Genomic DNA, 18,459 nt, shown 5'->3' with positions numbered 1-18,459 from the left:
TGTGCCTCAGCATTTCATTAATGAAACTGTTTCTTAGTTTCAAAGAAAGTTTCAGTCTTCACATCTTCTCCCTCAGAGGAAAGGCAGGGAAGATCTCTGAAAGAAGTCCTCTCCAATATCGCCCTCATGAGCAATGGCGGGGAAAGAGTTCCTGTTTGTCCTAGTCATGGTCTTGTAAGGTCCCCATGACATCAAAGTCTCCTTCTTGAAACTCCTCCTCTTCCTGCTGCTGGAACCAGCCATCTATCCATCCACTTATCAGAGGTTTGGTCGCTGGGCAGCAGCCTAAGTTGGGAGCCTAAGTCTGGACCTAGCCTAAGCCTAGGTCCAGACTTCCTTCTCCCCAATTATTTGTTTCAGAGGGAATCCCAAGGCATTCTCAGCCCAGCTGAAAGACATGACCTGGGTCTTCCTCTGGGTCTCATCCCAGAACACCTCACCAAGGGGCCGTCCAGGAAGAAACCTGACCAGTCCGAGTCACCTCAACTGGCTCTTCTCAACCAGGAGAAGAATGCCTCTCTGAGCCCCTCCAGCTAGAACCAATGTGGGCTGATTCCTTTACAGTCCTGGATCAATGGTTACACAACTTGGCAAGTTGAAGTTTTTTGTCTGGCAATATTACATTGTCAGTAACGTCTGGCTTGTCTATGCAAACACTGGTGGTAGGTTTCATCGTTAAATCTTAATTTAATGTTGGTCTTAAGATGATGACGAATGACGATCGTTTTGCATTCGTTGTTTCTAACTGTGTAAAATAAAACAATGCAGTTTGGAGAACCTGTCTATCACCAAAGATGGAGGTGTTCAATAAACCCCTCATGTCCTTAGCAACATAACAACAAAGGCGGGGCCTCAGCTTCCAGAGTGCAGTGTCTTAAAGGAAGTCTCAGTTGCTCTTCTTTTAATTTGCAGACGATGGATGCATCTGAGCTCTGCTTTCCAGAAGCATTCAACTCTTCCTGTAAAAAGAAAGTGTCTCTTCACTCAGTAAACACTTTGATTTACTTTGGATTGTCCTTCATGTCTCTGGTTACTACTGCTCTTAACCTTTTAGTCATCATCTCTATTTCACATTTCAGGTAGTTCTACGCTGTGGGTCATCAGGCTGCTTTCTGTAATGGGCAGTATTGTAAAAACATTGTAACAATAATAATAATAATAATGAATTTGTTGATGTTCCTCTTCCAGGAAGCTCCATACCCCCACCAATTTCTTACTGCTCTCCCTGGCCGTCTCCGATTTTCTTGTGGGCCTTTTCATGTTTTTTCAGATCATGGTTATAAACGGCTGCTGGGTTCTTGGTGACGTCCTGTGTGTTCTCTACTATGTATTCAGTGGAGTTTTAACCTCTGCATCAGTAGGCACCATGGTGCTCATTTCGCTTGACCGTTATTTGGCCATCTGTGATCCTCTGCGCTATTCTACCAAGGTTACCACAAAAAGAGTTCAAATTTGTGTTTCTCTGTGCTGGATCTGTTCTGTGGTCTACATCCTGGTTCTGTTAAGGGATAACTTTCAACAGCCAGGAAAATTTAATTCATGCTCTGGAGAGTGTGTGGTTGAAATTGGCTTCGTTGAAAATGTCGCAGATCTTATTTTGACCTTTATTATTTCCATTACTGTTTTAGTGGTGCTATATGTAAGAGTGTTTGTGGTCGCTCTGTCTCAGGTTCAGGCCATGCGCTCTCATATTGTTGCTGTTAAACAAAAACATCCCAGGAAGACAAATGTGAAGAAATCTGAGCTAAAGGCAGCTGGTATTCTCGGGGTTGTTGTAGTCGCATTTGTTTTCTGTATCTGCCCATATTACTGTGTCACACTAATTGGTAAAAGTTCACTACTGAACACTTCTACCATGACCTTTCTTCTATGTCTGTTTTATTTTAACTCCTGTCTGAACCCTCTGATTTATGCCTTCTTTTATCCCTGGTTTAGAAAAGCTATGAGAATTATATTTACACTTGAAGTGCTAAGGTCCGGCTCTTCTGGTGCCAACATACTTTGATAACACGAGGAGCAGCCTGACTGAGTTATTCTTGGTCACCATATGCAATTTTGCACACAATTAAGTAAATGACAAACATATAACAGATTATTGTGAATGATTTATCATAAACCTTCTCCTTTTTTTTTTTTTTTTTACAAATGAACTTAAAACTCCACGCAGTGAATCTGTGTTAATGGTAAATAAGTAGAAAGTATTCTTTCTGCATTTTAGAAGAACATCATTATAAGGTAATTTATAGCATTTTATAGATGTAGATAAGTTCAAAGAGGCAATGAAGCCAACAGCTGCAGGATGTTCTGCTTATCTCCACCCGTGTGTGTGTGTGTGTGTGTGTGTGTGTGTGTGTGTGTGTGTGTGTGTGTGTGTGTGTGTGTGTGTGTGCACGCTGTCCATTCTTGTCTGTCTCTGTCTCCCAACATCTACTATTGAATATTCATATACAGAAACATTGCATACATAAGTATAGGCACGCACACATTTGTGTTTACAAAATGCTCCTTTAAGTTTGGGTTGAGATGTTCATCAGCCATGTTTGTATTGACCTGTAATTATTTTTGAATTTTCCAGTGACAAAATACTTTAGCATTTCTTAATAAAGAAATGAATAATTGATGGAGTGGTCTAAGTTTATCATGACTCTACAAAGGGAACATTTGTACTTTCTGAACTGATGGTTTTAATGTAAAATCTGAGACTCTGGGGGGTTGTGATCAAGTGAGATCCTATATTTTTTATTTTTGGAGATTTGAAATCATTAACACATTGTCTCATAGTAGAGAAAACAAAACAAGTTTTCTCACCATGGAAGATTAAAGATGTGTCGGCTTTATGTAACTTTTATTAAAAATATGTGGATTTTTTTTTACATATTTGTTAAAACTGTTACCATGTCGTAACAGTATAATATGAGACAAATAATCTGTGAAAAGAAGAATCTCGTCCACTTCCTGCATTAGCTAGAAAGAGGAAATGCATCGCTCCTGACCAAAAACAACCAATTAGAGCCAGAGGAAGGTTTTGGCGCTGTCAATCAACCTCATGTGCTTGCTGCTCAGTGTGTTTAAGGCAGAGAAACAACTTTTCTTCCTTGTAATTGGTGGCTATGCTAAGTAGCCTTAGCATTCATGACAGACTGTGCTAGTTGCAGCATAGTACAGAGAAAGTAAGGAGAGGTGGGGCTGAACAGCGCCACATGGAGGATGATTGACATCGCTAAGACCCTCCTCCTGGCTCTGATTGGTTGTTTCTGGTTAGCAGTAGGAGAAGACAAAAGAGCTCAATATTTTTGACAAACTGTAATGACGTAGTGACAGTTTAAACAAATGTATTTTAAAAAATGGCAGCTCTTGTGGGGTGGCGAGGAGGGATTTTGATTGGCAACTTATTTTTATTTATTTTTGTGCGCGTGTGTTATGTTGATTTGTCCTGCTGCATTTGCCTCAACTGTGCTGATTGTGGTGAATGTAGACATTTTTGGGTAAAAACTCCAATAAAAATACATGGAAACTGAGTTTTAATTGGGGAAAGGAATCAGACAGTTACCTTCTTTAAATTATTTCAGCTAGGCATTCACTGCTGTTTTTATTTTTAGTTTTTGGCCCATATCATTTTCAGCTGATTTTTCAGTCATGCAGCAATCGGATCAAGTCTTAACCTAAAGGAGTTTAGTGCCTCCTGTAGCACACAGGGAGTAGCGAGAACCGATTAACACCTCATGACCAGCTCCTGGTCAGTAATCGTATGGTTGCACAAAAATGAAGCCTGTTTGGTATTCTGGTCACACTGACGCAGAAACATGAGTCCAATTTACAAGTCACTTAGTGTAATGCTTCTCAAGAATAATTAAATTGACTTATTGTAATTATGTGCAACAAGGAATATAATATATTGATATCTGAATATAAGAATTGATATCCTGAAAGCTACACAAAAATATATTTTTCCCAAGCATTTCTGTTTGAATATTTATTTTCAAGGTTCACTCATCTTTTTCACATTAGCATACTTCAATATGTTTGTGAACATAGTGTGTAGTTAACAATCAACTTCACTTTGACTATAGTAAAGTTGAAGTTGTATTTTCTCTATGCAGAATGGCCAAGGAAGCTTGTTTGTTCTTGTTGAGCATTATCTCCTGGGGCAAACGAATCCACACTTCAGGTTTTTCTTCTTCTTTGTAGTTCCAGGTCAAAGGCCACTTGTCATGAACAGATGGACAGTTTTAGAATATGACTTATGAGCTTTGAAATATTGAACCATGTAGTTGAGCAGTTTGAGCCTGGACTGAAAACAACTGACAATATTGTGCAGTTTGTGGCAACTGTTAGTGTCACAAACACTGTTCCCAAAGAAACACTGTAAAAGTCTTTAAAATAAAAATAAAAAAATGATTGCAAGAGTAATACATCTAAATAATTATCGGCATGGTGTTTTCTTACTGGTAATTTCGGTCACATTAGATAGAAATCTACAGGTTTTTACACTAGAATAACAAATGCTTGCACTAAATTTTCAGCCACATCAATATACACATGTTTTTTTTATTATTACTGATGCTTTAGAGTCCAATACAGAAATATTATTGCTATAATTTTAAAGGGCCAGACACTATGTGCCTGTATTTTCCAGGCAAATGGTGTCATTTTATAGCACAATCAAGAAGCTATATATATTTGATAATATTTACTGTCAGCTCAAAGTATATTGGCATCACAGGATCCAGGTTTCAGTATCTGAAGTGAAATAATATATTTTATGGAGTTCCTAAACCAGGGGTAGAAAAAGGCATAGATGAGAGGGTTTAGACAAGAGTTAAAATAAAACAAGCATATTACAAATGCAGAAGACAACGTATTTAGTAGGGTGTCCTGTCCCACAAGTGTAACACAGAAATATGGACACAGACATATCAGAAACGCAACAACGACAACTCCGAGAATCTTGGCTGCTTTCATCTCTGAGTCCTTAACAATTATTTTCCTTGAGTGTTGATGTGTGACGGCTGCAATATGGGAGCGCATGGCCTGAACCTGAGCCGCAGCCACCAGGAACACTCGCACATACAGGACTACGATGACAGTAATGGGAATAATGAAGGTTACAAAAAGATCTGCGACTTGTTCAGTAAAGCCAACGTTTATCACACACTCTCCAAAGCAGGAATTAAACCTTCCAGGCTGTTTAAAATTCGTCCTTAGTGCTATGATGACATAACTGAGAGAACAGATCCAACACAATGAAATACACACACGGGCTCTTTTCGGAGTGACTTTTAGAGAATAGTGTAGAGGGTCACATATTGCCACATAGCGGTCAATTGAAACCAGCACCATGTTTCCTACTGAGGCAGAGGTAACAACTACATCTAAAATATAGTATAAAACACACATTGTGTCATTTAGGTACCAGCATCCATCTATGAGCATGAGCTGAAATAGAATTAGGAATCCCACAGAAAAGTCAGACACAGCCAGAGAGAGGAGGACCAGGTTGGTGGAGGTGTGAAGCTGCCTGAGGAGGAAGAAGATATCACTCATAAAATGCAAGAGTGAAACTTTAAATGTACTTCAGAATATAATGAAAACAGGTGGAAAATTGATCATGTGCATTGCTAAACAGTTTTGCTGCATGCATGCCGTGAGGCCAAATTTGCTGCGCCTGTACTGCAGCCACCATGACAAACTAGTTTACCTGAAGTGAGAAATGGAGATGATGACCAGCAGGTTGAGAGACACAGTGATCACAGAAATAAAGCATAACATAAAGGAAACCAAAACTTTTTCAAATTGAGAACGGTTTAGTTTTCTGCAGGACAAGTTGGTAAATTGTGGAAAGCAAAGCTCATCGTCCTCCATCACGGAAGGAACTGTTCTTCTGTGCCATAAAGACTATTTATCTGTGGCAAGTCTTTCTTGTGTTTGTTGCTGTGTTGCTAGGCACATCAGGTCTCAAAGGTGTTCTGATTAAACCTGTGATGTAAACTGCATTGCATCTGAACTTTAATTCAGTTTAAATTCACTTTATCTATACATTTTCAATCCCAAACATATATTGTTGCAAGGCAATTTACAAAAAAGTGATCACCTAAACCAACTAGATGTTTGGGAATGCCCCCCCTACAATGTGAAAGATTTAGAGAAAACTTGAATTGAAGCATTAGTAAACATTTCCTCTTCTGCTAATCTTCATTTCAGTCTCAAGCTTAGAGTATGAAAAATCCTTTTTAGACTTTTTAGAGTTAGTGTTTAGTCAACACAGCGCAGCATGAAAGTCCATCATAAAAGTGGTATCGATTGGGAGAATCGACTTCTTTTACAAGTACAAGTACTTAACACTGGTACTGGCAAATACCAGCATCACTAACCGGAACACAGTGCACTAAGTAATAACATATTATTTAACAAAGTCTTGAGCTCATTTGTTTAAAGGAATTTAAAATTCCCTGAATCATTCCAGCCCCATTTCCAACCCCACTGCGCTGCAGGTTTTCGATGAGTCAAGCTTGACCTCGTAATGAGCCAGTTATTTGATCCAGGTGCGTTGTGGCAGTCTGACAGTCTGGTGCATGGCGGCCCAATGGCACAACGACTGGGAAAAAACACAGCGGGGATTCGAACCGGCAACCCAGAGTTCTGTCACTGTTGACCCCAACATACTGGAGATAAGGATCTGCAAACATGGAAAATTACAAAAATGCTGATACACAGAGTTCCTTTACATCAAAGCTAAACATGTATTTGGTTTAAATTGATTTTATTAAAACAGCATCTGGTGCAGAACCAAAGACACTAATGGCAGTGCAATGTGATGAAACAGGGGCCCAAAATGTGAAGCTGGAGAATATCTGTGTTGGAATGAAACATCCTGATAAAACAGAGGAAGAAAAAAAAGAAACATTGAATGTGTCAGTGTTGCTATGCTGGCATGGTTTTGGATCCAGGCTAGCGGATAAGGCACTGAGAAAAAGATATTTCATTATGGAGTTAAATGTTCAACAGAAGCACAGAAGTTTGACTTTTCCATCCTTCAGTTATACCATTTCTGAGGGAATAACATAAATAATAAAGAGTAACGTGTAAAGTTGCTGATTTTCTTGCCTCATTTTGAATGCAGCTGCATCCAGATCTGTGTGGTTGGACGAAAGCTACATCATTTCACTTTCCATTAAATTAGGTTGGCCTTTCATATATATATTATAATAGACATTTATATGTTTGTTTATTAATAAGTTCACAGTTTAGTCAAGTTTACCAGAACCAAAAACATTGTCCACAACCTCAGACATTAGTAATTAATAGAAATGTCAGTAAATCAGAAAGGCTTTAAATAATTATACTTTTAAATATATATATATATATATATTTAAATTTATGGGATGCTTTAATTCACATACATTAAGGAAGAGAAAAAAAAACACAAAGGAGGTGTGGCTTAAAGTCCCGGTTAAAACATGAGTATTTGAGCTGAAGCTCTCAGAGCTTCGCTGATGTTTCTTTTCTCGTGATGGAAGAAGAGGAACTCTGCTTTCCAAAACTTCTCAACTCTTCCTGCAAAAAGCTAAAACAGTCTCACTCTGAAACTTTGCTCATTTCCCTTCTGTTGTGCTTCATTTCTCTCATCACTGTAGCCCTGAATCTGCTGGTTATCATTTCCATCTCTCATTTCAGGTGACATTTGACTTTACCAGCTTAAATGTAGAAAACTGTGAAAGGGAAAAGAAAAACATTGTTTATATTAAAACAACTAAGAGCATAATGAGTTCACATAGGAAAATCAAATATTGGGGACTGTGTGTAATATTAACGCTTTGGGGTTTGTTGTGGTTTTAGCTGATTTATTGTGGGATCAACAACTTTTACAACAATCTTGGCTAAAGTGACAGGTTTTCTCTACTTTTCCAGGCAGCTCCACAATCCCACCAACTTCATTCTCCTGTCTCTGGCTGCCTCAGACGTCTGTGTGGGGCTTCTTCTTTTGTTTCAGATGATGACCGCGGATGGCTGCTGGTATTTTGGTGACTTTGTGTGTATTCTTTATTATGTTTTGGACATAATTGTCACCTCTATGTCCGTAGGAAACATGGTGCTCATATCAGTTGACCGCTATGTAGCTATTTGTAATCCTCTCCATTATCGCACCAAAATCACCCAGAAACGAGTCCAGGTGTGTGTTTCACTGTTCTGGATCAGTTGTCTGCTCTATGCCATCGTGTTGTTGAGGAATAATTTCAAGCCAGGCAGATTTAACTCCTGCTCAGGGGAGTGTGTGATTCTTTCTGGTTTACATGAACAGATTGTGGATCTTATTTTTATCCTAATCATCCCTGTTGCTGTCATCGTAGTTCTGTACGTGAGAGTGTTTGTGGTGGTTGTGACTCAGGTTCAGGCCATGAGGTCTCCTGCTCCAGCTGCCACACAGCAGCGATCTGCCAGAGTCAGGATTCACAAATCAGAGATAAAAGCAGCTGTGACTCTAGGCGTCGTTGTGGTTGTGTTTCTGGTGTGCCTGTGCCCATATTACTGTGTTGTACTTACTAATCAAGATGCTATCCTCAATACTGTATCCACTGCCTTTGTCTTGAGTCTGTTTTATTTTAATTCCTGCCTTAACCCTCTGATTTATGCATTTTTCTATTCCTGGCTCAGAAAAGCTATTAGAGTTATTGTTACACTTCAGATCTTACAGTCTGGATCGTCTGATGCCAGCCTGCTGTGAAGACATACAAAGGAATGGCTAAATCATTTATGTGGAGCAACAAATGCTTCAAAACTGAAGTCAGACTCTGACCTGTGGCCGATATGTGTCTACATGTGTGTGTACGTGTGTGTCTGTCATTTCGTTGTTCTTGTTTGCCCAGTTGTTCTCCTGACTCCCTGCTGGAGAAACGTTGCTTCCATCTGCAGCAGCTGGAGGCGGCTGTAAAGGCAGTTTGGGTTGAAAGTCTGTTCCCAAGAGATCCTGGAGTCTACAGGTGTGTGAGGGACACGCTGACCAGAAATGTTCACAAGTCATTTCTTCTTTTTTTTTTTGTCAAGTCTAGGTCCAAACCTGTACCTCTTTGTCCTGACCTAAATCACTGAGTTAACATTTCAAAATTTTCTTTCAATCTATCAATTTTAATAAATAATTTTGTTAGTCATTTAACATTTAATTTACCATCAAAAAAAAAAACTAAAACATGCTTTATGTTATTTTGAAAATTGACCAAGTGTAAGATTTACCTCATCACACCTGAGCTTTGTTTTTTATTTAGGATAATCTCTTTTTAAGTTCACATTTAAAGCGTAAATTACAACACGAAGGACGTGACATGGTGGATGTAGCATTTGAAAGAACGTTAAACTTTCATAAATGTAAGAAACGAGAAGTGCTTTTATTTTTTAATATTTCCAGCTGGAATATCTTTGCAAGCTTAAGGGGGCAGTATTATGTAAAATCAACTTTTTCTTTTTGTTTTTTATCATGTTAAAATGTTATTCCCCCATTCTTACACACATATTTGAGAAATCCTTTAATCTCCCATGGTAACTATCCGGGGTGCAAAATGCTTTGCCTCCAGGTGAGCTGCCTTCCTGATGAAGCTCCTCCTTGGAGTTGCAGTCCCCAAACCAAGCTGCTGCCTCCTCCCTCATGACTGCCCCACTCAGCTCCTTCAGACTAGTGGCAGCAGCCATTAGTAAATACCTGGTGGAACTGTGCAGCGACGCTCTAAGCAATGTATGAAATGTTTGTACAAATTGGCTGCATGATGTGTGGTCAACTGTTTGAGGATGTGTCCTCCTTTTATTGTGATTAAAGTTCTGAACATGTTGCATGTTTGAACCATCTAGTATCGTTTTTTTGTGAATTTTAACAATATTTTGGAGTGCTTCTGCTGCGACACCATGTTGGATATTTTCTAAAGCTAAATACAGAGGTCAGCACGCAATTCCATCAAGTTACTGGAACCGATAAGCTGCCACTAAGCAAGCAGCTTAACGATTCCAAGGAACTGAACTAGTGGGAGCCACTTCTCTACAAAAACTGGTTCTCAGCTTCAATCTGTACTAAAACACAGGAAAAAGTTGCTAGATTTATTGTTTGTTATTGATTTGTTATTGATTTGTTTTTTGATAAACCCCCCCCATCCAAAAAAAACAACAAAAAACAGTTGCTAAATACAGAAACACGGTTTATAAATAAGTAACAGTGCTTTAGTTCTTCCTGACCACCATCCCAACGCAGCCCCTTCGGTCATCAGGAAGCCCAGACTCTCGATGTCTCTTGGCTCCGCCCACTTTGCTGAAACTTTTCAAAATTTGTCAGGGGAGGGGTCATGCTTTCACAAGGGGTTTAGTTACACTTTAACATATTCTAGAAGGGAAAACTTTCATTTATTTGGCAAGCGGAACAGAAAAACTGTTTTTTCTGAATTCTGAGAGTATTTTCTTCGTGGTGCGGTTATTTATCTTTAAAAACCCTCATACTGTCATAAACCATCAGAAGCTTGACGAGTTCAGTTGGCTATGTGTCATGTTTTGAGTTTTGAAACAAAAATCTGCTAAACCAGTATGTACCCCAAGTCTTTTCAAAATCTCTGAGACTACGAAACTTTTCAGCTCTGGAATAGAGGGAGAGCTGTGGAGGACATGCAGCATCGTGCTGCAAAAACTGATGGACTTCAGCTTTCTCCAGGATGTACGGATCTCTTCTGATCCTTCACAGCTTTATTGTTGTCTGCCAACTCAGTGAACAGAACTGATAACTGAACTAAAAGATACAGCACTGTTGCCCTGCAGCAAGAAGGTCCTGGGTTCGATTCCTGGCCCGGGGTCTTTATGCATGAAGTTTGCATGTTCTCTCTGTGCATGTGTGGGTTCTCTCCGGGTACTCCGGCTTCCTCCCTCAGTACAAAGACATGACTGTCAGGTTAATTGGTCTGTATAAATGTGTGAGTGTGTGTGGCTGGTTGTTTGTCCTGTCTGTCTCCGTGTTGCCCTGTGATGGACTTGCGACCTGTCCAGGGTTTCCCCGCCTCTCGCCCGTTGAGAGCAGGACATTGGCACCAGCATTCCTCCAGACCCCATGAGGGTGTAAGAAAATGGAACAAAAGTTGATTGTGTTGTTAAAAAATAACATTTGCCTTGTTTTACTGTCTGTTAGACTTTATACATTTTCTGAATTTTGTATGTATTTTAAATAAAGAACTTTTAACATTCAAATTTTAATAAATAATCTATCTGAACTCATGTGGTCATTACGTTGTGACACATTTTTGCTTCCCAAAGCAGAACCCCTTCCAATAACAACTGTACAATAAAAAAGAAACTATGACTTAATTTATGGCACAATTTAAAAAAAGCTTTTCTTTTATGGAAAAACGAGGTAGGTACTGTTGTTTTGCTGATATTGTTCCATTGTGTGCATATTGTCTTCTTTTCATATTTTCTTCCATAACAGCAGTATTAAAGTTGTATCAGTGAGTGGAAGTGTGAGAAAATGTCACTCAGAATTTAAAAAAATACTTTATTATCATCATTTATGATCATTATTGTGGTCATGTTGGCAGAAAATGGAAAGCTCTACAAGCAACCAAAGCCCAGTGGGACTGCCAGGAGAAGAAAGAGAAAGAAGCAGCTGCAGCAAAATGCATTATATATGTAATCTCTGCATGTATGAATCTGTCTGCGCTTATGTGACACGTTAGATATATGTGGATGATTAATTAGTGCAAAGTGCTTAGAGCAGATGATGTAAAGAAAGGCACAATAGAGATTGAATCCAGTCAACAAAACCATGTATTATTTACCTTCCACTTCACAGATCTGAATCAACTTCTGTTTAACTACCAGTCCAAAATAATGCCCCACATTTTGAGGTTGCAATGTGTCAAAAGGTCAAGGAGTCATTTTACAGTAAGTTTGCATTTGAGGAGCCAGACTTGAGAATTTTAAGTGTAACAATAATTCTGACAGATTTTCTAAACCAGGGGTAGAATAATGCATAGATCAGAGGGTTTAGACAGGAATTCAAGTAGTACAACGATATAATATACTATTAAATAAGCTGTCTTCGGTCAAAAGTGAGACACAAAAATACGGACAAAGGCACAGCAGAAACACAACTATAACAACCCCAAGAGTCCTGGCGGCTTTTATTTCAGATTTCTTCGGTTTTCCTGAACGCTGATGTGAGACGGCTGCAACGTGAGAGCGCATGGCCCGAATCTGAGACACGGCCACCACAAAGACTGTAACATACAGAATAATGATGACAATAACAGGAAGAAGAAAAGCAAATAAGAGATCAACAATAAATCCTGTGAGGCCTATCTCAAATGTACACTCTCCAACACAGGAATTAAATCTGCCTGGTTGTTGCAGATCCTCCTTTAAAATCACAGTGGAATAAACAAGAGAACAAGTCCAACACACAGAAACAGACACTTGGGTTCGTTTTAGAGTGACCTTAGTGGGATAATGTAAAGGATCACAGATGGCTACGTAGCGATCAATTGAAATGAGGACCATGTTTCCGACCGAGGAAGACGCAACAATAAAACCTAAGACGACGTGCAAAACACACATGATGTTGCCAAGATACCAGCAGCCGTCTATCTTGAAAACCAGAAAGAACAGAAGGAAACCCATGATGAAATCTGAGAAAGCCAGAGACACAATTAGGACATTTGTGGAGGTGTGAAGCTGCCTGGAAAGATTAAAAGCACAAACAAATTATTTTCATATTTGTACACAAACGACTAGCTGCAATTCATTCTGATGTGTTACATTGACAATTATCTTCTAAACCATTGTTTTCTTTTAGACACCATTTAGTTTTATATTCATCATTTAGTTTTGCATTCCTCAAGGACCCATGTCCTGCAAACTTTAGATGTGTCTTGTGCTTCACATTGAATTAAATGGTTAGACTACCTCATGCATGCAGTCAGAGCTCTGCTAATGAGGTGAAAGTGGAGCCAGGTGTGCTGAAGCAGAGAGACACCCAAAGGTTGCGGCACACCGGGCCTAGAGGGCTGGAGAAGAGACAACTGGAATAAATGTTTACCTGAAGTGCATGATGGCAATGATGACCAGCAAGTTAACAATCATTGTGAGAAAAGAAAGAACATAAACAATAATAAAAAAGAACTTCAAATGAGAGGGAGAATAGTTTGGTTTACTGCAGGAGGTGTTGAGGAGCTCTGGGAAGCAGAGTTCAGCTCCTTCCATCTCTGATGACTTTCAGACCAAACTCCAGTTTATATAACCTGTTAAACTCTGTGGCACACCTTTAAGGTACTGGTCTCCGATCAGCTGCCACTCCTTTCTTATCCCATATCCACAGTGATAGACTTGCTCAGAGAAACTGTCCAAAGTTGTGATGCACCAGCATAAACAAGCTGAGAGAAAGAAACAAACAGTTGAAGAAAGAAGAATTTCATCCCCATTTAAGGGTTATGACTGTAAATTATTGAAAGAAATGAAGAAAGAAGTTGACAAATTCACACTTATTCACAAATTTCATCCTTTGTCCTAAGAAATATAGACGCCACCTTCTGGCTAATCTGTGTTCTGCACCTCAGTTATGCTGCAGTCTCCTCTGGTTTGTGCTCTGGTGTTCAGTCTACTATTCCTTTCATGAATAAAATGACCTAATGGTGGTGAGGAAGCCCATTCAAAACTTTAAAAATCACTAACATCATCATGGTATGTTTGATAAGAGTCTAAGTTTAAAATGTTATGCTTTGAAGGAAGACGAAGTGGGAGAGCAATGGAGAGAAAAATATGGATTTTGGAAATTGAGAAGTACAGTATTTTATGACACCACTCATCCTTTATCAGTGCAGCGTAGACCATCCTCAGAGCTTTTTGGGGTGAATGTGATGAGGTAAATGGGCAAAAGAAACAAGAATGGGGTCACAGTAATGGTTTCTGCATAGTTATGGTATCTGATCGTTATTTTATATTTATATATATATATATATATATATATATATATATATATATATATATATATATATATATAACCTTAGCTAAAGGGTGCATATAAATATTAAATATGGTGGCCCCTCAGATGGAATTGATTTATAATTTTTAAAGAGATTTTTTTTTGTTTAGTTGGTGGAATTATCATTTTCTAAACAATCGTTTTGACTGGACATAGAGCTTTTACTGCATTTGATGTTGATGTGTAGATTAACCCTCTTTTTTTTTTTTTACAGTGAAGAAGTTAGAAAAATCCCTTGCTGCCCCTGGTGGAGTGGAGTTCAGGAAGGTGTGCCACAAAGCTCAACAGGTTATATAAACTGGAGTTTGATCTGAAAGTCATCAGAGATGGAAGGAGCTGAACTCTGCTTCCCAGAGCTCCTCAACACCTCCTGCAGTAAAACAAAGCATTCACCCTCCGACGTGCTGCTTCTCTCCATTATTCTCGCTTTTATTTCTTTTCTCACAATGATTCTGAACTTGCTGGTCATCATCGCCATCATGCACTTCAGGTAAACATTTATTTGAAAGTAAAACTAAATGATGTATTAAAAAAAGCAGTATGGTGCAGAAGAAAGAGACAGTGATTATATTTTATTATGAATTATGTAATGCTAACAGTTTGTGTTCAAATATGAAAATAATTTGTTTGTGTTTTTAATCTTTCCAGGCAGCTTCACACCTCCACAAATGTCCTAATTGTGTCTCTGGCTTTCTCAGATTTCATCATGGGTTTCCTTCTGTTCTTTCTGGTTTTCAAGATAGACGGCTGCTGGTATCTTGGCAACATCATGTGTGTTTTGCACGTCGTCTTAGGTTTTATTGTTGCATCTTCCTCAGTCGGAAACATGGTCCTCATTTCAATTGACCGCTACGTAGCCATCTGTGATCCTTTACATTATCCCACTAAGGTCACTCTAAAACGAACCCAAGTGTCTGTTTCTGTGTGTTGGACTTGTTCTCTTGTTTATTCCACTGTGATTTTAAAGGAGGATCTGCAACAACCAGGCAGATTTAATTCCTGTGTTGGATTGTGTACATTTGATGTCGGTCTCACTGGACTGATTGTTGATCTCCTATTAACTTTTCTTCTTCCTGTTATTGTCATCATTATTCTGTATGTTACAGTCTTTGTGGTGGCCGTGTCTCAGATTCGGGCCATGCGCTCTCATGTTGCAGCCGTCTCACATCAGCGTTCAGGAAAACCGAAGAAATCTGAAATAAAAGCCGCCAGGACTCTTGGGGTTGTTATAGTTGTGTTTCTGCTGTGCCTTTGTCCGTATTTTTGTGTCTCACTTTTGACCGAAGACAGCTTATTTAATAGTATATCAGGCATCTACATTATATCGTTGTACTACTTGAATTCCTGTCTAAACCCTCTGATCTATGCATTATTCTACCCCTGGTTTAGAAAATCTGTCAAAATTATTGTTACACTTGAAATTCTCAAGTCTGGCTCCTCAAATGCAAACTTACTGTAAAGCTAAATCATGAATAGTACACTGTAACACTACAACTCCTGGTTTTGACGCATTACTACCTTAATCTTCAATGTTTTTGGAGATTTTGTGCAATAGACAACCACATAGTGCTGACGTGTGAAGTGGAAGGGAAAGAGTCATGGTTTTGGGGACTGAACTAAATGTTCATAGTGTTTGTCTTGTCTCACTGATCACTCAAAGCTTTTCAGATGACAGCTGCATTCCACCAGTCCCACTCACAAACCTGCACATTTGCATTCGCACATCAGTGTCGATAGATTCTTAATATTTGATCAGTTTTTTGTTTTCCTGGCCTCGCTCTCAATACAATGCAGTAAATCCAAACATATTTGTGTGGTTATTGTTTACCATAGAAACTATTCGAGACAAAAAAATAACTTGAAATAATTATTGAACCTGGTTTCATTTTTTGCAGTGTTTTCATAAAGAAAAAAACATGTTTCATCATGGTTTCTGCACAGCATTAAAAAGCCTTTAAAGACATTAAAACTGCAGTATGTAACTGTTTAAAAAAATATTTTTACATATTTGTTGAAATTGTAACAGATAATCTGCTCATCCTCCCCTCTTGCTCTCTGCTGCTGCTGCTACAGAATTAAAAACATTCTGCTAGTGGAAGCAGGTCAGCGATGCTAGCTTGACCGCTAACATCTTGCTTGCAAATAAAGGCTCATAGAGATTTGGTGAAAATGGTTCAGCATTGTCAGAACATCCACTTTAGAAACACTTTATCCAGACCATTTAGAGTTTATTCCATTTTCAAAACCCAAACAGAGTCTAAACAAATGTAAGATATGGATAAATGCCTGTGGTCGATCTCTTGAGCTGAATACAACAGTGATCAACAGCATAACTACCACATCCGTCTGTGTGAAGGTGTTTGCCATGATTACATCATATGCTTAGTGGTTAAATCAAAGGTTAATGCCTGAAACTGGGTCCAGAACAATAAATGTGTTAAGGCTAGAAATAGGTTCAGTTTTCTTTGTAAAATAAAAAAAAAGTTTCAGGCATTTAATACAAATATTCATAAACAGCCTGACATATATGATCAAAACTTGGTTCAGATTTGATCATTTAGGTGTTTTACTTTTCATTAAGTACTTACTCACCTGCCTTTTGTAAGTACAAAATGCATCCAACACAATATGGGGCATATAGATACAAAGACAGAAAACATGGCTTGTCAAATATTTGGAGATTAAAAACCTAATAATAATAATAATAATAGAGTAGATGATAAATGTCCCCCAGCAATGCCAATTTTGAGCTGCAGAACAACCTAATAAGTCCAGTGCATGATCACCTGATGGCACAATCAACCCCATCATGTCTGGATGCTCTGGGTCTGAAGCCCAGAAAAAGTGCCACAGATTACATTTGCTGCACGTTCCACATATCATGCTAACAAAAGATGTCTCAGATCAATGCAGCCGGACTGCTGAGAGTATTTATGCAATAAACCAAAACCACCATGACTAAGCTTCAATTGTGCCTCGTTGCACAACAAAAATTAGTAGCCAGGGACCCTTCACGGAGTCAAGGAGATATCGAAGAGGGGGACTTTCACCCCTCAAGCTTCCTTTATGGGATCGTATGGAACACATCCATGTTTTGCAAAGCATTTTAGAGCACCTCATGGAATCTTTAAGGTCTTTGGGGCTTTAATGTCAATTTATCTGTGGTTTCCCCCAAATAACTTCACAGACCTGATGTGTGACTCGTTAGAAATTGCTTCACTTATCTTCTTTTCCTGTAATGTTGGATCAAAACTCAAAAATGTCTCACCAAATGTCTCTGCAGTGAGTCTCACTTCAGATGTTTGCTCTACTTCTGCATGGCAGCAGACAAAATGGAAGGCTGAAGCTAAATTGGTGCAGCAGAGTCAAGATGACGAAGCAGAAAACGCTTCACGGTCCTCCTAAGCAGAGCTGTTTGCTAAAAATGTCATAATTACTGTCCTATCAGTTATTGAAAATAATTTCTCCTCCACCAGACTATATGAGACACTTCCCAAAAACATGCGAGTCTTTCATAACTAAAAGGAAAGAGTCTGTTCCACGTTTCAGCAGACGGTTGTTATGAGCCCCTGGTGGATTCTTCATTGTATCAAATCCCATCAGGACTGAGGCTGTCAGTCTGTTTCTCCATGAAGTCCCACAAAGATAAACAAATGTTAGTTACAGCTGCCCTTGTCTTGATGTATCTATATTAAAAGATCAAATGCATTACGTCATTTTTACTCTACAGATCAGGTGAAGGAAAATTAATTATGTGTTTCAAAATAATGCAGTAAATAATTAGTCAGCAGCAGTCAGATTTTCATTAAGATGGATAGAAAAAAAAACTATCCTGACTGACTTTCATCAAACACAATTTAAATCATCAGTAAAATATTCCAAGATGCTCTGAAGTGATGACATTAAATGTTCTATTTTTATCCTGACTTTGATCAGTTGCCCTTGTTTTAAAAATACTTTAGGAACTTTTATTTTAATTAATTAACCAATTACAAGCCATAAAATGAACAGCTGGTGAAATAATAAAACCAAACTTTTGTAGATACCATTTTACTGTGGAAGTTTAAACAATAAATATTATTGTAAATTGATGGAGTCATGAATGCATTGATTTTAAACACAATTTGACTCACTGTCAAATGCTTTAGTTTGAGTTGGATCATTATTATGATGGGATTATTATTGGAACTGGTCTGGATTGTAATGGACTGAGAAGATTTACTTGAATATAACTGAACTGAGCCAAATGTTTTGTAACGTTTCCTGAGGAGGAAATGTGGCATAAATCTCATTATTGAAATTTAAACCAACTTAATTCGATTGAAGAATGTCTATAAAATAAATATTCCCCCACCATAAATATATATTTTTTACTTACTCCTTTTCTGAGTGACATGTCCTATCAGTAATTTTATGCCTAGCGTTTTGTCTTGTCACGTTTAAGAACTGTATCAATGATAAAA

The 18,459-nt window shown here is 38.5% G+C and overlaps 4 protein-coding genes and 1 pseudogene across 7 annotated transcripts; 3 read left to right on the top strand and 2 right to left on the bottom strand.

Moving 5' to 3' along the window:
• The first annotated feature begins 912 nt into the window (after positions 1-912).
• LOC106930966 (trace amine-associated receptor 13c-like) lies at positions 913-2,688 on the top strand. 2 transcript variants are annotated; one of them, XM_088003941.1, is made up of 2 exons: positions 913-972; positions 1,193-2,688. In XM_088003941.1, exons 1-2 carry the CDS (start codon positions 916-918, stop codon positions 2,003-2,005), a joined length of 870 nt encoding a protein of 289 aa, XP_087860067.1. In that variant the 5' UTR covers positions 913-915; the 3' UTR covers positions 2,006-2,688. The 2 variants fall into 2 exon arrangements, with proteins under 2 accessions (XP_087860067.1, XP_014864330.2); XM_015008844.2 differs by having other exon boundaries at positions 913-1,079; positions 1,189-2,688.
• A 2,013-nt stretch (positions 2,689-4,701) lies between these two features.
• LOC106930968 (trace amine-associated receptor 8a-like) lies at positions 4,702-7,760 on the bottom strand. Of its 2 annotated transcripts, none has more exons than XM_088003940.1 (2): positions 7,711-7,760; positions 4,702-5,518 (listed from the first exon to the last, which is right to left on the bottom strand). In XM_088003940.1, exons 1-2 carry the CDS (start codon positions 7,731-7,733, stop codon positions 4,702-4,704), a joined length of 840 nt encoding a protein of 279 aa, XP_087860066.1. In that variant the 5' UTR covers positions 7,734-7,760. The 2 variants fall into 2 exon arrangements, with proteins under 2 accessions (XP_087860066.1, XP_014864332.2); XM_015008846.2 differs by lacking the exon at positions 7,711-7,760 and adding an exon at positions 5,699-5,865.
• On the top strand, positions 7,377-8,722 carry LOC106930961 (trace amine-associated receptor 13c-like). Its single transcript, XM_015008838.2, has 2 exons — positions 7,377-7,674; positions 7,909-8,722. The coding sequence occupies exons 1-2, from the start codon at positions 7,511-7,513 to the stop codon at positions 8,720-8,722; spliced, it is 978 nt and encodes a 325-aa protein (XP_014864324.2). The 5' UTR covers positions 7,377-7,510.
• Positions 8,723-11,896: 3,174 nt separating this feature from the next.
• Positions 11,897-13,295, bottom strand: LOC106930960 (trace amine-associated receptor 13c-like; annotated as a pseudogene).
• Positions 13,296-14,004: 709 nt separating this feature from the next.
• Positions 14,005-15,588, top strand: LOC106930967 (trace amine-associated receptor 6-like). 2 transcript variants are annotated; one of them, XM_088003939.1, is made up of 2 exons: positions 14,005-14,392; positions 14,644-15,588. In XM_088003939.1, the coding sequence occupies exons 1-2, from the start codon at positions 14,323-14,325 to the stop codon at positions 15,453-15,455; spliced, it is 882 nt and encodes a 293-aa protein (XP_087860065.1). In that variant the 5' UTR covers positions 14,005-14,322; the 3' UTR covers positions 15,456-15,588. The 2 variants fall into 2 exon arrangements, with proteins under 2 accessions (XP_087860065.1, XP_014864331.2); XM_015008845.2 differs by having other exon boundaries at positions 14,005-14,486; positions 14,645-15,588.
• Positions 15,589-18,459: the final 2,871 nt, after the last annotated feature.

The sequence above is a fragment of the Poecilia mexicana genome, unplaced genomic scaffold, assembly GCF_051168715.1.
Source record: "Poecilia mexicana isolate PSO_F unplaced genomic scaffold, ASM5116871v1 scaffold_2, whole genome shotgun sequence".
Lineage (NCBI taxonomy): Eukaryota > Metazoa > Chordata > Actinopteri > Cyprinodontiformes > Poeciliidae > Poecilia > Poecilia mexicana.
This window is presented reverse-complemented; position numbering and strand designations above follow the sequence as displayed.

Coding starts and splice junctions, on each gene's coding strand:
- LOC106930967 (XM_015008845.2), top strand. CDS start 14,323: ATGGAAGGAGCTGAACTCTGCTTCCCAGAGCTCCTCAACACCTCCTGC. Junction 14,487..14,644: donor ATCGCCATCATGCACTTCAG/GTAAACATTTAT, acceptor TAATCTTTCCAG/GCAGCTTCACACCTCCACAA.
- LOC106930961 (XM_015008838.2), top strand. CDS start 7,511: ATGGAAGAAGAGGAACTCTGCTTTCCAAAACTTCTCAACTCTTCCTGC. Junction 7,675..7,908: donor ATTTCCATCTCTCATTTCAG/GTGACATTTGAC, acceptor CTACTTTTCCAG/GCAGCTCCACAATCCCACCA.
- LOC106930968 (XM_015008846.2), bottom strand. CDS start 5,862: ATGGAGGACGATGAGCTTTGCTTTCCACAATTTACCAACTTGTCCTGC. Junction 5,519..5,698: donor ATCTCCATTTCTCACTTCAG/GTAAACTAGTTT, acceptor CTTCCTCCTCAG/GCAGCTTCACACCTCCACCA.
- LOC106930966 (XM_015008844.2), top strand. CDS start 916: ATGGATGCATCTGAGCTCTGCTTTCCAGAAGCATTCAACTCTTCCTGT. Junction 1,080..1,188: donor ATCTCTATTTCACATTTCAG/GTAGTTCTACGC, acceptor TTCCTCTTCCAG/GAAGCTCCATACCCCCACCA.